At 37.9% G+C, this 14,241-nt stretch overlaps 1 protein-coding gene across 1 annotated transcript in view; it reads right to left on the reverse strand.

Annotated features, from left to right (window-relative positions):
* The window catches only part of RFX6 (regulatory factor X6), a 46,731-nt gene that overhangs the window by 8,110 nt on the left and 24,380 nt on the right, over positions 1-14,241 (reverse strand). The window contains exons 7-14 of the mRNA XM_060774447.2: positions 14,036-14,063; positions 12,060-12,167; positions 9,672-9,749; positions 9,469-9,582; positions 8,477-8,526; positions 7,260-7,419; positions 6,036-6,180; positions 3,642-3,751 (exon numbers count right to left, since the gene is read on the reverse strand). Of these exons, the coding sequence (XP_060630430.2) occupies positions 3,642-3,751; positions 6,036-6,180; positions 7,260-7,419; positions 8,477-8,526; positions 9,469-9,582; positions 9,672-9,749; positions 12,060-12,167; positions 14,036-14,063 (793 nt within the window). The remainder of the gene's footprint in view (positions 1-3,641; positions 3,752-6,035; positions 6,181-7,259; positions 7,420-8,476; positions 8,527-9,468; positions 9,583-9,671; positions 9,750-12,059; positions 12,168-14,035; positions 14,064-14,241) is intronic.

The raw sequence follows: 14,241 nt of genomic DNA on the forward strand, positions 1-14,241 counted from the left end.
ATTATTATTATTATTATTATTATTATTAACACTGATCTACATGCTAGAATGAATGACGTTTGACACCACTTTAACATCTATGGTGCAATGCTATGGATTCATTGAAGTTATAGTTTTAAAATGTAATTTGCCCACCAAAATAGTACTTAGCAAATTACAATTCCTATGATTCCACAGCATTGAGCCATGGCAGTTATAGTGGTACCAAATTGCATTCTTTCTACAGTGGAGATGCACCCTTGGAGAGGAATACTGATGACATCATGCTTCTGCTTCTTTTGTTTGTGAACTACAGGGAGATGGGAGCCAATTGCCTCCTGCTTCTCAGTAGGAGCAACTCTGTGGGGCTTAGAATGATGATGGATCTGGACAGAGTATAAAAAGCTAGGGCATATGGGACTAAAAAGACTCCAGTTTATGAGATTTACATGAAATGACAAACGGCTTCAACATAAACCACTTTTAATTAGTATATAGATCACAAATATTCAGGCTACCATTGACCCCATTCAATGAAGGCCTTTGATAATGCTCAAAACAGGATCCTGTCCAACCCAACCCACTTCACCAGAAATACAAGTTTAATTAGAGACTGAGGATCACTATGTTGACTGGACTGATGAAATTTGGACTGCTAGAGGAGCAGTTTCAGAAACATGGCACCAATGTCTAAATGAATCTGATCACACATGCAGAGGACTCATGGAATCCAATGTAGTTTAGTTCCATGTCCCCCATCCCTGTGGATAACAAAATCCATGGATGCTCCAATCCTATTATATACAAAGATATAGCAAAATGGTGTCCCTTATATAAAATGCAAAATCAAGGCCTGCCTTTTAGATTTTGGGGTGGGGTGGGGATATTTTCAAGCTGTTGATGTGTGTTTCTCTGTTTGGTCATATCCTAACTCAGCCTCACCTACCCAGGTCAGCAGCAGCATTAAGGGCTGCCGCTTCCTCAAATGGCAAACAAAAGGAAGCCATTTGGTATGAGAGGAGGCTGTGATCTTTTAACTGAACAGAAGGTAACGGGTGAGGGAAGGATTACGTGTTCTGTAAATCATTACCACTCACTCAGCTAATCTTGATACATATAGTAAATTGTTCAGCATTTTCCCCCAGACGTGGGAGGAAAACACTGGAAACTATACCTGTTTGCCCTAGAACAATGTTCTTTAACAGATGCTGGATGGTGGGCAATTCCCCCCTCCCCTGCTTCCTCTCTTTAATAGTGATTATCAAAAGATTAGTTAAGCAGAACAGACCTGGGAATATAGTTTCACTCTATGATGTTTCAATTATTACATGAAAATGAGGACTCATCTACCCATTGAATAGTGAAATGATAAGAGAAGGATGGATTTGAGTTCTGAAGTGAAGTTCTCATAATGAAGTACTTCATTCTACAAAATATAAAATTTTACACTGCTAATCCATTTCCATAAACCAGACAAAGAATAGCCTGTGCTTCTTTATCATTTTCTTTCCACTCAAGGTTAGGGTTGCCAGGTAGGATGCAGAATAGGGCTCTTGTAACTTAATCCTGAACAGACTGTGATGCAAGGTGAGGTACTGTTAAGCTCTGCCAAGTCAGACGAAGGTACCTTTTCTCCTTCACCTTCCAAATCCTAACATTCAGCCACAGCTGCCCCCTTCCAACATGGTTCTTGCCTCCCTAGTGCAGTTGGGACAGGTATGGTGGCTATGTGTGTGTTTGTGTGTACTCAACTCTATTCATGTTGCTGATGTTTTCATAGCTCCTTTTCTGCCCTCCACCAGTAAAGCAAGAGCTGTGTTTGAAGAAAAGGACTGTGGCTGAAAGTGGAAGTTTGGCAGGTAAGAGAAGTCAGGCATCTTTGTGTGTCCATCATACATTGTATTGCTCCATGATCTGTTCAGGATTAAAATTACAGGAAAGCTATCTGATACCTAATGAGGCAACCCCATCCATGGGACAAGTTCCAACTGCATACCACTGACAGAAAATGAATTCAATTAGAGGATTGCCCAGCACAATTCAGCTCCTGTGCTCTGAAAGGCTGAGAAAACCTCCAGAGTATAGTTTTAGATAAGAGAAAGAAAACAATATTTTGTTGATGTGAAGTCATTAGTTAGCATCCTAACTAACACCCAACCATGAGTTCATCCTATGCCTGCATATGACTTTTGTTATTGCTGCTGTTATTGTTGCAAAGGTTGGAATGCTCTTCTGCATAAACCAAAGGCTTCCCAAGGCACATGGTTTTGGTGCAGAGCCTCCTCCCCCCGCCCAAAAATTGTCAATTCTATGATTAGTGGAAATCATCTAGGTGTGTCTCACAATCAGATGCACACTGAGGACATCATCTCCTGAGTCTGGCAGATCTCAGTGGAAGATGTCACTAGCCTGCCTCTGGCTATGGTTATAGCCAGAAACTTCTCTGATTGCCCTGTCAGTTTCCACTAGCCATGGAATTGCTGTTTGGAGGGTCAGGACAGGGAGCTGGTATCATATCAAAACTATGAATCTTAGAATAAGACAGTGGCTCTCAACCTGTGGGTCCCCGGATGTTTTGGCATTCAACTCCCAGAAATCCTAGCAGCTGGTAAACTGGATGGGATTTCTGGGAGTTGTAGGCCAAAATACCTGGGCACCCACTGTTTGGAGTAGGAGATGAAGCCCTAGCAGAGTTTTGCCTGTGGGACCCTTATGCTATGGTGAGTAACATAAGGTCTTAGCCAATGAGTAGGACAAGAAATCATCTCCTTGTGGATCTATTTTAGAACTTCTTCCATCAACATAAATCTCCAATGGATCAATGCTTCCATAGTTAGTTAAACCAAAATTTCTCATGACATCTTAACCACAAAATTATGATTTCAACAGGTCCCTACACCTCAGGATGTTGCACCACAATCACAAAGTTTCACAGTACAGATGGCAAGGAAAATATGTACAGATGTCATGGAAAAACTCAACAACTATTGAATTAAGGCAGGTGAGAAAAGGGAGGAGGAATTAGTGGGACTGTTTCTTTCTTTCCAATTTCATTACTCTGCTTATGAGAGCCATTACTTTCCTTCACATTTTCCAACATCTAGGTTTGCTAGACATCTGGTCTAGACTCTGAGTCTCCGGCCACCCCAAGGCAGTGGAATGACCTGCTGCAAGAGATCTGAGAGTTCATTGAGCTGCCAGAATGTAAAACACATTTGAAGACCTATCTCTTCTGGCAGGCCTATCCAGTCAGTTTTTATCATGAATTTTGAACTCGTGTCTTGTGTTCACTTGTATAATCATTGTTCTGTTATTTTAATATATGTATTTTGTCGAAATATGTTTTAAAATTTGTATTTTATTTTATGATTATGTGTTTTTAGTTATGTTGTAACCCATGTAAGACAGGTACGATACAAAAAAGAAGAGTTTAAAAGACTATGATTCTGCACAATCTATTTGAGACATATTCACCCACACAGCTAAAATATATGAGTAGGCTCACTCACATTGATTTGAGTGGGTGGATCCAATTGGGGTGGGGCCGATTCTAGTAGGAGGAAGGGTGTTGATCATATGGGGGAGGGGAGGTCAATAAGTCTGAAAACACATTTCATCAGGAACCATTTGAGTTTCATTTACACAGAGTTAATGAGACTTACCTTGATAACCCTTTGCTCAACCACAGTATCCAGCCATTCAATAAATGACTCCACAGTGGCATTCTTCTTTAAAAGGTCTTTCAGTTCTTGGAACACTGTAATAGAGTCATCTACCATGTAAAAAGGAAAACATGTAGTTGCATTCTACTCTGAATAAGAGAGAAAGGCACTCACCAGTTATTGTTAGTTTTGTAGCATGGAAAGGAAAGGAAAGAAAGAATTAGAGTAGCTGTGGGCAGGAAGTGGTAGATAAGAGAAGATAGAATCATGCAGAGGTTTCCCCAAGATCATCAAGCCAGCCTAAGATGGAAAGAACACTCTAAAGAAGGGGTGTCCAAATCTTTTGGTCTCCTTGGACCACAGTGGAAGAAGAAGAATTGTCTTAGGTCACACATAAACTACACTAAAACAGATAAGCAAAAACAAAGCTCTGGCATAATAATCCTAATTATACACCAATTCATTCAGAGAGTCTTTTAAAACAGCCAAAGAAGGTCTTCTGGTTTAACTGTTTGCAATTATAATGTGAATTATGAATAATACACTGGTATTTGTAGATGTAACATACTCTATTATTCTATTGTCATCTACAAAATTGGTGCTTGAAAACCACACACTAAACTTACACCCATCCCCCCAAAATCCCTCATAATGTTTTAACTAAGTTTATGATCTTGCATTGGGAAACATTCATAGGCACCCTGGGCCACATGTGGTCCATGGGCCACAGGTTGGACAAGCCGGCTCTAAAGCATTTGGTAGAAAAAAAGGGGTGGTGGTGTTAAGGAACCCTGATAAGAATCTTTGTGGTTCAAGCCTAATTCTGTTCAAAATGTACACATGATTGTTTTACATTTATCAAGAAATGGTATATTCTGCATGAAAATAATAATACTTTAATAACAAAATATTAATACCTGTGCAGAAAGTGCTGTAACTGGGGATGTAAAAAGCAGCATTTTCTGCATCGGAATATTAATTTCCATTCAAGAAGTGCTGCCTTCCTGCAATATAATTTTCCGTACAAAATAATCACACCCAAATTTTGCACAGAATAAGTCATGAATTAGGAATAACCTTAAAAAAATTCATGGTTTTCTGGAAACAGGAAGAAAACTTGTGAAATCACTTGCTATCTTGAGAAGAAACTTTGTGAAGAGTTACGTCCCTAAACCAGGTACCCTGTTTAGTTTATAGGAAAATGGTACTTGGAATAGTAAGATGGTGTATCCATTCATTTGTTTACTCTATTAAGGCTAGTTATATTCAGGAGAATAATAATAATAATAATAATAATAATAATAATAATAATAATAGTAACTATTATTAGTTTGTAATTTGGGGTTTGTTTCTGAAAATTTGTTTACAAAACTGTTCTCTCCTCCACACACACAGCCCTGGCACAAAAGAAACAAAAACATTGTTTTTGCTCAAAAATGATTTTGATGCAAAACAATGGCAATCAATGGAATAATTTGTTTAATGGAAAACTAACACACAAGTAAATCAAACTGATTCAATAGGTCTACTGGGATGAACAAAAGATATAGGTTATTTTGTAATGTGTAAATGAAGTGTTTGTGCAAACAAAAAAGCACAAACAATTATTTCACCCAGAAGGAGAGATTTTTTTGAATTCTTCATTCTAGTATGTGAGAATTAAATAAGCAAAGATTTGTATACTCAGTACATTTATCTCCATGACACAAGGTGATTCTACATTCATTTTCCTGTCAGACAGCCATGTGTTCATGCACAGATTGAGTATCCCTTTTCTGAAATGCTTTGGACCAGAAGTGTTTTGGGTTTTGTCCCCCCCCCCCCCCCCCGATTTTGGAATACCTATATTTGTGTATATTTGAGATATCTTGGAGATGGTACCCAAGTCTAAACACAAAATGCATTTATGCTTCATGTACACCTTATAAACCTAACCTCTAGGTAATTTTGCAATATTTTAATAATATGGTGAATGAAACAAAGCTTGTGTACATTGAACCATCAGAGAGCAAAGGTATCACTATCTTGTCCAGTTTTGGATTTAGGAATCTTTTGGATTTGGGAATTCTGGATAAAGAATGTACAGCCTGCAATGAAATCATTATCAATACACTGCTCCAGTGCAGAAAAAGAGGGAAACAACTGATTAAATGATACTTCAGTTGTCCACAGTAAACATCTTCAGAATAAATTCTGTTCTTCCATACAAGAGAAAACTATATAAGTCTGCCTTTGAAATTGTACTCAAATGTGAATGGATATTTTATGGTGAATACATTTGAATTTATCTGTTGCAATCATAGAACAAAAACCATGAGACAAGGACTTAAGCATTTAAAAAATGCCCTACCTGTGGGAAAACAGTAATATTTTATAATATAATCACAAACTTACATTCAATGTAGCTCTCCCCATCTGATTCCATGCTTCCAGAAACTGCAAGCAATGCCTGAGACCCAATACTGTACAGATCAACTTTGTCAATATCAGCAACCATGGCATTCACAATGTGTTGATCAAAAAGAGCTGGTCGAGCAATCTGTGAAAAGGCACCAGGGGAAAATATACTGAAATTGTCATTGGTGGCAGGGATGGCACAAAGGGCTAGGTTGGTATAATAGTTATATCCTTTTAAACTATGTTTCAGAAAATGATCTTTTGTACAAGATCACTGGATTTTTTAAATTTTCAACCAATTAAGATACTGATATTTTGAAACAAACATGAAATTCAATGAACACCAGCATTATAATAATTCCAGACTGACAGCTAACATTATGGATGGAATTAAATTATCCCAAGGTTGACCCTGGTGATGCAGCGGGTTAAACTGCTGAGCTACTGAACTTGCTGATCAAAAGGTTGAATGTTCGAATCCTGAGAGCAGAGTGAGCTAAGAAGGAAAAGATTGTCTACAAATAACTGTCAGACAACTATGATATGAAGCAGAAAACTACAGTGGTAATGCAAATGTTTCAAGTTATCTTCAAAGCAGGATAATTGGCTAGCGCCATAGAGATCTTTGCTGCTGCTGAGTGGGACACAACAGGATGATACAAGGAGTCCATTTCCACTAGCAAGTGGGGCTGCAATGAAAAGTTGGGAGAGGTCCTGCTTCTGATCCTCAAAATATCTCTCACAGGGGCTGATGACATCATCCTGCAATGCCCTGATCATCAATGGCACAGACTTCCATTCCTTGTGACAACTGGGTAGCTTTTAAGGTGGGTTTCAGGGCATAACAATAACACAATTGCAAGTGGGAATATGAAACAGTTACAATGTCCTGAGTTTCTTATGAAAGCATAACTAACCAGGTATACCATTTTATGGTATTTACTCTAACTTTAAGAAATGAGTCCACAAAGTGGAGTCCACAACATGTGAGTGTGGAGAAGAACAAACCACAGATCACCTATTACAATGCAGTTTGAGCCCTGCCACATGCACAATGGAGGACCTCCTTATAGCAACACCAGAGGCACTCCAAGTGGCCAGCTACTGGTCAAAGGACATTTAATATAATGCCAAGTTTTTAAACTTTGTGTTTTCTCAAATATATCACAACTGTACCCTTGGTTCGCTCCTGATACGATAAATAAATAAATCAAACTTTACCTGGGCTAAGTGCAAAAAAGATGTTTGTCGTTTCAGAGAAGATACAAATCTTCGTGCAATTGGTAGCTTCTTTGTTGTGAGATCTTCTGGAAGATTTTCCAATGATGAAACAATCCAGTGTTCCCAATTTTTAGCAAAACTTCTAATATCAGCCAATAAACTGAAAGGAAAGGGAATAAACAAGCAGCACGCTAGAATCTTGTGATTGTCTCACAAATAGAGATGGACAAATCTGTCAGTTTCACTTTTTCCTAAACTTAAATGTTTTAAATGTCAAATTCTTTCTATGCTATTTATGAAGAAATTTGCAAATTGGGTGTATATTGTAAAAAAAATGAAACAACTTCTCTCATTCAGAGCCAATGAAGCCAACAAAACATTTAAATATTGCAGTTCATCTATGTGATAAGCTAGATCTCATTGTTTTCTTTTAACTGACAAGCCATATAAGAACTAAATATCTAAAGGCTAAATCTAACCCTTGTTCTGAGCTAGAGTAGACTTTCGATTTTTGTGATTTTATATTGTATTGTGTGCCTTTTTTGTACTGTTTTTTTTAAAATTTTTTTTACTGATTTTATGTTGTATATTTGTTTTGTTGTGATTGTTGGGCTTGGCCTCATGTAAGCCTTCCCGAGTCCCCTTGGGGAGATGGTGGCGGGGTATAAATAAAGTATTATTATTATTAGACCCATTTAAATTAGTGTGACTTATGTAATTAGCAGCTAATTTCATTGTTGGCCTGCATTATATGAGTCTACATTGCAATTATATGAGTCTACATTTACCATATAATGCAGTATTAAACTGCATTATATGGCAGTGTACATGGGACCATTACATGCCTTCAAACTGACTTTGGCTTATATCCAACAAATTCTATTTTAAACTACGGGAAATGCTAATGTACAGAAAGGATTTGCATGCATTCACTGTATAGTTAATTAGTGCTATGAGGTGGGATGAATTTGACTGAATACATACTTGACTTCCATTTCTCATTTAGCATTGCTAAAACTGACTAGCCATCACTTTGGTGCTGCATGTACACCAGCAAGGCAGGGATGATATCCAGTCCTATGAGCTAAATGGAATAATTCACCAATAAGAAACTTGTATACAGTACTCCTCTGTACAGTATTTTTCTAAGTTATTGCTTATCAAAATATCTGCCTTTATGCCCTGAATAACAACATCATATGCAGATATTTACCTACCTTTCTGGCATCTCTTGCATAGTTGCAGGAATGAGGACATCTGTCAGAACCTTGAATTTAAGAGCAGGAAGATGAGTATCTTTAATGGCTGGTGCTTTGTACATGAACTTGTTGAATGCTATCTCAATTATATGTGAAGTGGTTTGAATAGTATAGAACAATACAGGAGGCCTCTCCAGCACAATTCTACGGGCAACTTCCACCAGATACAGAGAGAAGAGAATCCTTTAGGCGCCACTAGGTCCTCCTGTGTGATTCTATGGTATACTTTGGCCAGAGGCCCAAGAAAACTTTCATTTTAGGTAAAATGGATTACAGATCAAATACCACAGTCAGCAGCTGTGCTTGGCTGGGGCATTCTAGGAGTTTCCTATATGATCCTTCCCTATCTGAACAATGCTATTTGACCAGAAAGTAAAACACTCCAGGATTCCTAAGTCTCTCCATGGCATCTCCCAGATACATATGACCCCATCAGATGGACAAAATTGCCAATCTTATGACACTCCGACTTCACTTGAGGCATGGAGCCCACTGGCCCCCATCATACAATGTCAATCTACATCCGGCAGGACTCTGTTCCTTGAGTGAAATCAAAGTGTCGCAGTAGGCAGTGCTGGCAACACGGGAGGCTTCCCATGTTGCATCAGAAACAATGGAGGAAGCTGGGCGCAACACTTCCCCTCATGGAATGAGGTGAAGAGCAAGGTGGGTGATGTGGGGCAATGGGTTCCCCATGCCCTCCACCAGGCTTTGCTGGATTAGCCACAACGCGTGTCAAATCCCAGTCTCAATGTGATGACGTCCATAGTCAACTTCATCAGATATATTATTTTATTATTTATTTATTTATTTATTTATTTTATATACTGCTTTTCTCAGCCCTCAGGCGACTCAAAGCGGTGAACAACATCAATACAAAACCTCACGGGACAAGTATAGGGCAATTAAAAACAATTGTAACATAAATAATTAAACATCCTGCCACACACCTTGTATAGTATAGAATCACAAACACAGAAGATGTCAATGATCACAGGGTTTTCAAGCAGGGGGAGAAGGTGGTCAGGCATTCCTTGCCAGAAATGTAACAGGAAATGCTGGATCTATGGAACAATAAGAAGAATGTTGCTCTGAGTGATATGCCAGCCATGCCTTCCTAAGAAACAAATGTATATACATCAAAAAGACTTACCTCTTCAAAGTTGCCATTAATGGCATTGTCAAGGACACATTGGCAGTGGGTTTTATACATCATGATAAGGGTATCTACCTGTTTCAACAATAAAAAATAAAATTAAATTAAAAACCTTTTCCTATATTGGAAGTTCTATAATTGCTGTGCATTTTGGGGGCAGATTTGAAATCAGGTTTAGAAATCAGCCAGGAGCTCTTCCTGCTTTTGCAGGTGGTTGGCTTTATATTTTTCACACAGGGTCTTTTGTTAATAATATTTTGTTGAAGTGTGAGTTGCTAGTGTCGTGATTTGTCAAAGGCTTCACATTCCTTCTCTGAATTTCTAGATGTTAACTCTTCCAGTGAGCGCATGATGCTTATTACACTATGTTACAACATTTGAAAAAAAATATGTTCCTGGTTTGAAAATGTTATTCTTATTTTGAAAGTAGTTGTTATACTCAAAAAACTTCATTTTTGTGGCTGCTACAAATTATGTTGAATTGGGTTGTTGGATGTCTTTTGGATTGTATGGCCATATTCTAGAGGCATTCTCTCCTGATGTTTCACCTGCATCTGTGGCAAGCATCCTCAGAGGTTGAGAGTTTTTTTTTTGTTGAATTGGTTGAGACTCAATGAGATATTCATTGAAAAATTATAGCTAAATGTGCAGCAGGATGTTCCATAACGACAAAGTTTTTGCAGTTTAATAAACTTTTTTTCCAGGTTTTTATAATAGAACCAATTAGGAAATGACATTTATAACTCGGGAACAAATACATGGGCTTGATTACCAAAGCAAAAGATAGCATAGTGTTATCTTTTGCATTGGTAATCAAGCCCATGTATCAGGGAAAATACATACAACACTACATACAATTTTCTGTCTGTATTTATGCTCAGAAACTCATAAAAATGAAGAAGAAAAAACCCCAAATAGAAAATACAAAAATTATTGAAAGTGAAAAGGACAGAATAACAAATGGAATGGCCTTGGAACATGATTTTGGACAGTGTGATTTTTAAATTTTTTGGTTTTAAAGCATTTATGGCATCAAATTAATGCCTATCTGTAAGGCTGCTCTGAGTCCCCTTCGGCATGAGAAGGGTGGGATATAAATGTAATAAATAAATAAATCCCCCCCCCCCCCAATCCCCTGAATAGACTTGTTAAAATCAGTTAACATAAATATTAGTCCCTTAGAGTTGAGGAATTACCATGTGCTATCCACTTATTTTAGGGCATGATTAGAGTATGATCATTTTTATTAATTTATGCTTAAAGTCTTCAAGAAAGGGCAGCTTGGAAACTGAAGGTCTTCTGTGCAATCAGGTGAACCTTCTGTGACTGCTCATTTTCCAGGAAACTGTGACTGGATCTACACTGAATCTACATTATATGATCAGCTTAGACCCATATAATGCTGTTTAACTGCATTGAACTGCATTATATGGACCTACACACTGACTACATAACTCAAATTTGCACTGCACTATATAGCAATATTAATCTAGCCTCAATTCTCTTAGTAGTTTCATTTGCATTCGTTATCTTTCCTGGTTTATACAAACACTGGATTTCACAAAGGTGCAAAAATGATGAAAATGCAGGAGAGAAATAACATTCTTATACTGTTTAACACAAGTTTAACATCTAGTATTCTAGTCACAAAAAGTCAAACATTAGGGGGAAATCAGCAGCATATGTACTGTTATTGCTAATAAATTCTATACAATTCAGTGAAATTAACTTACATATTAACATCGATCACTTTATTCCACTTTATTCATTTATTATTATCCCTTTCCCCTAAAACTGGAGCTCTTTGCTAGCCATGAAAACATTGCATTAGTAATGTATTTCTCGTGACAACATGGGAACTAGAGACAGATATTTAAAATCCCAGGGATATAAAAACAGCGTTTGCTATCAGTCAGTTTAAGAATGCAATAAAGTAAATAAAATACTTGAGCCATTTTGAAGTTACAGTGAACAAGGATGCTATCTTGCAAATCTATTCATTGATAAAAAAAACTAGGTAGGAAGAAAACTCCATAATTTGCCCGAAGAACTTGCCCCTGCCTTATCAGTGCTAAATTAATCCTTTGGTATTTGCTGTGGATAGGACTCCTAACCATGTCATTGTTTTGCAGTCCTCAAGTCAAATACTATCTGTTTGTAAAATATTAGGTGGGTTAATATGTAAGTAATTGAACCACCTTCCAATGGAAAGGCAGTTAACAGGTGATATGAAAGATCTGCTCCTCTATAAATCAGTCAAGTCTATTTGGCTATAGACATTTTGAACTGTTTCATGTCACTACTGTGAAACCTTTGAGGGCAGAGGGAAAAGAAAGGGGGCAGATCTGGGAATCAGTTCCATGTACAAACACTTCACATTTTTACCTTGTCTTTAGAGATGCACCTGTCCAGAACAAGATGCTGAGCGCTGGGGAATTCTGGAAGAAGTGTTCCTGTTTTGGAGCTCAGGGAATATTTCCGGGTGAATCCACCCTAAAACAGGTGAAATGTCTTTATAAGTGAACACTGCATCCCAGCTGCACTCTTAGTAATATTACAAAGGGCTAAATTAATTGTGTCTCCTGACAAAGGCAGCTCTTTGACTTAGAAATGAAGAAGAATACCAACGCATTTATTGGTGACGAGTTGGAATTATGACGAAGCTTTTTGTATACACAAAGTCACAGTCAAAAACTATGATGATGGTTGAGCATCTCACAAAATAATCAGATTTATACAATCCCAATGTCCTTTCTTGTGCATTGGCTGCATACATATTCATACTACTCCTGAGGATTAAGCAGAACAAAGGAAATGAAAGACTAGAAGACACACATCTATACCAGCATCATGTTTTTTTTAAACCAATGCAAAGCAAGAAGCAGAAAAGGGAAGATAATGAATGCAGTTTTCTATATCATCTCCACAAATGGCACTTTCTCACTGTTTCTTTCTTTATAACAGTGGCTCCCAACCTGTGGTCTGTGGCCCATCAGTGGTCCCCAAGAACTAAAATATGGTTTGCAGCCTCATTGTTACTACACCATTGCAACAAGCATGACTGGTCTCGCAAAACCTTCTTATAGTGCCAAGGCAACAGGGATGTCAGAAGAGGAGAGGCGGACTACACAAGAAAAATTACTATATCAGCTCTAGATTATTAAATATGGTTTTTTGTGGGCAAGCAAGTGGTGACTACAGGATGGCATATGTCCTGCATCAGAAACTAGCACTCATGTAGTCTATCCAATTCATTTTTCTGAATCAGCACTCCAAATAACCAAATTGAATCTAAAGTTGACCAAAAACTGATTTGTAACCCTTTTGGCACTAATGCTGGAAAGTGGTCACTGGTCAAAAAATGATTGGGAACCACTGCTTTATAAAGTCTATTTCTCTGAGGTATCTGTATTATATTTTAACTTTCTTTAGTAATTAAGTAAAGGTAAAGGTTTCTCCTTGTGTATGGCTTTGGGGAGTGGTGCTCATCTTCATTTCTAAGCTGAAGAGCTGGTGTTGTTCATAGAGGCCTCCAAGGTCATGTGGCTGTCATGACTGCATGGAGTGCTGTTACCTTCCTGCCAGAGTGGTACCTACTGATCTACTCACATTTGCATGTTTTCAAACTGCTATATTGGCAGAAGCTGGAGCCACAATGGGAGGTCCCCCCACTCCCCAGATTTGAACCACCGACCTTTTGGTCAGCAAGTTCAGAAGCTGTGGTTTAATCTACTGTGCTACCGGAGGCTCCTAACTGAACAAAGTCTACATAATGGTTACTGTAGTTAACTGAGATTTGCTTTGAGGCAAACATTGCTATTCATATTTAACCATCAATATCCATCCATAAACAGGCATTGGAAAAGCCATGATAGGAACCATTAAATTATTAAAATCTCTAGCAAGCACTCCTCTCTCTGTCAATATTTTTCACAGTCTTCTAGAGATGCATAAATCATTGGCGAGATCAATAGAAAACTTGGAGATATTAACCTGATTCCAACTGTTAATCTCAATTCAACTAGAATGGACCCATTGGATAAAAAAAGATTTACTGAGTTGTTGGAATGCAATTCAGCTATTGATTCTCTGGGTCTGCTTTGGTTTGGACCAGCAATATTTAGGCCATGAGAAAAACAATTGAGTACATATTCAAAAATCTTGAAAGAATTCTAGGAATTACTGTAAAAAGTCACTTTTCCAGAAATTGAGGTGCACAGACTTGAGGCTGGAGAAATTAAAGTCTGTTATTGCAAAGAATGTGTTGCATCCCAAATTCAAAAATGGAGGTGTATGTCCCTGTAGTCATTACAAATGCATCAGTATCTAAAAGGTCAAGCAGCATAGCACATGCTACTTACCTCATTCTTCATCTTGCTCCCAGAAAACCTTTGAAAATCAAAATACATTACTCTTAGTTCAGGGAAGAACGGCAGAATGCACATGCAAAAATAATCTCCTTGTATTTTGATATAGCCGTACAGTAGGCCTCTTGGTGTTTGATCCCAGGATTCCCAGAAACAGCACCTGAACATCTGGAAATTGCCTGAAACTGTTGCCACTACTG

This window comes from Anolis sagrei, chromosome 1, assembly GCF_037176765.1.
Source record: "Anolis sagrei isolate rAnoSag1 chromosome 1, rAnoSag1.mat, whole genome shotgun sequence".
NCBI classification, from domain to species: domain Eukaryota; kingdom Metazoa; phylum Chordata; class Lepidosauria; order Squamata; family Dactyloidae; genus Anolis; species Anolis sagrei.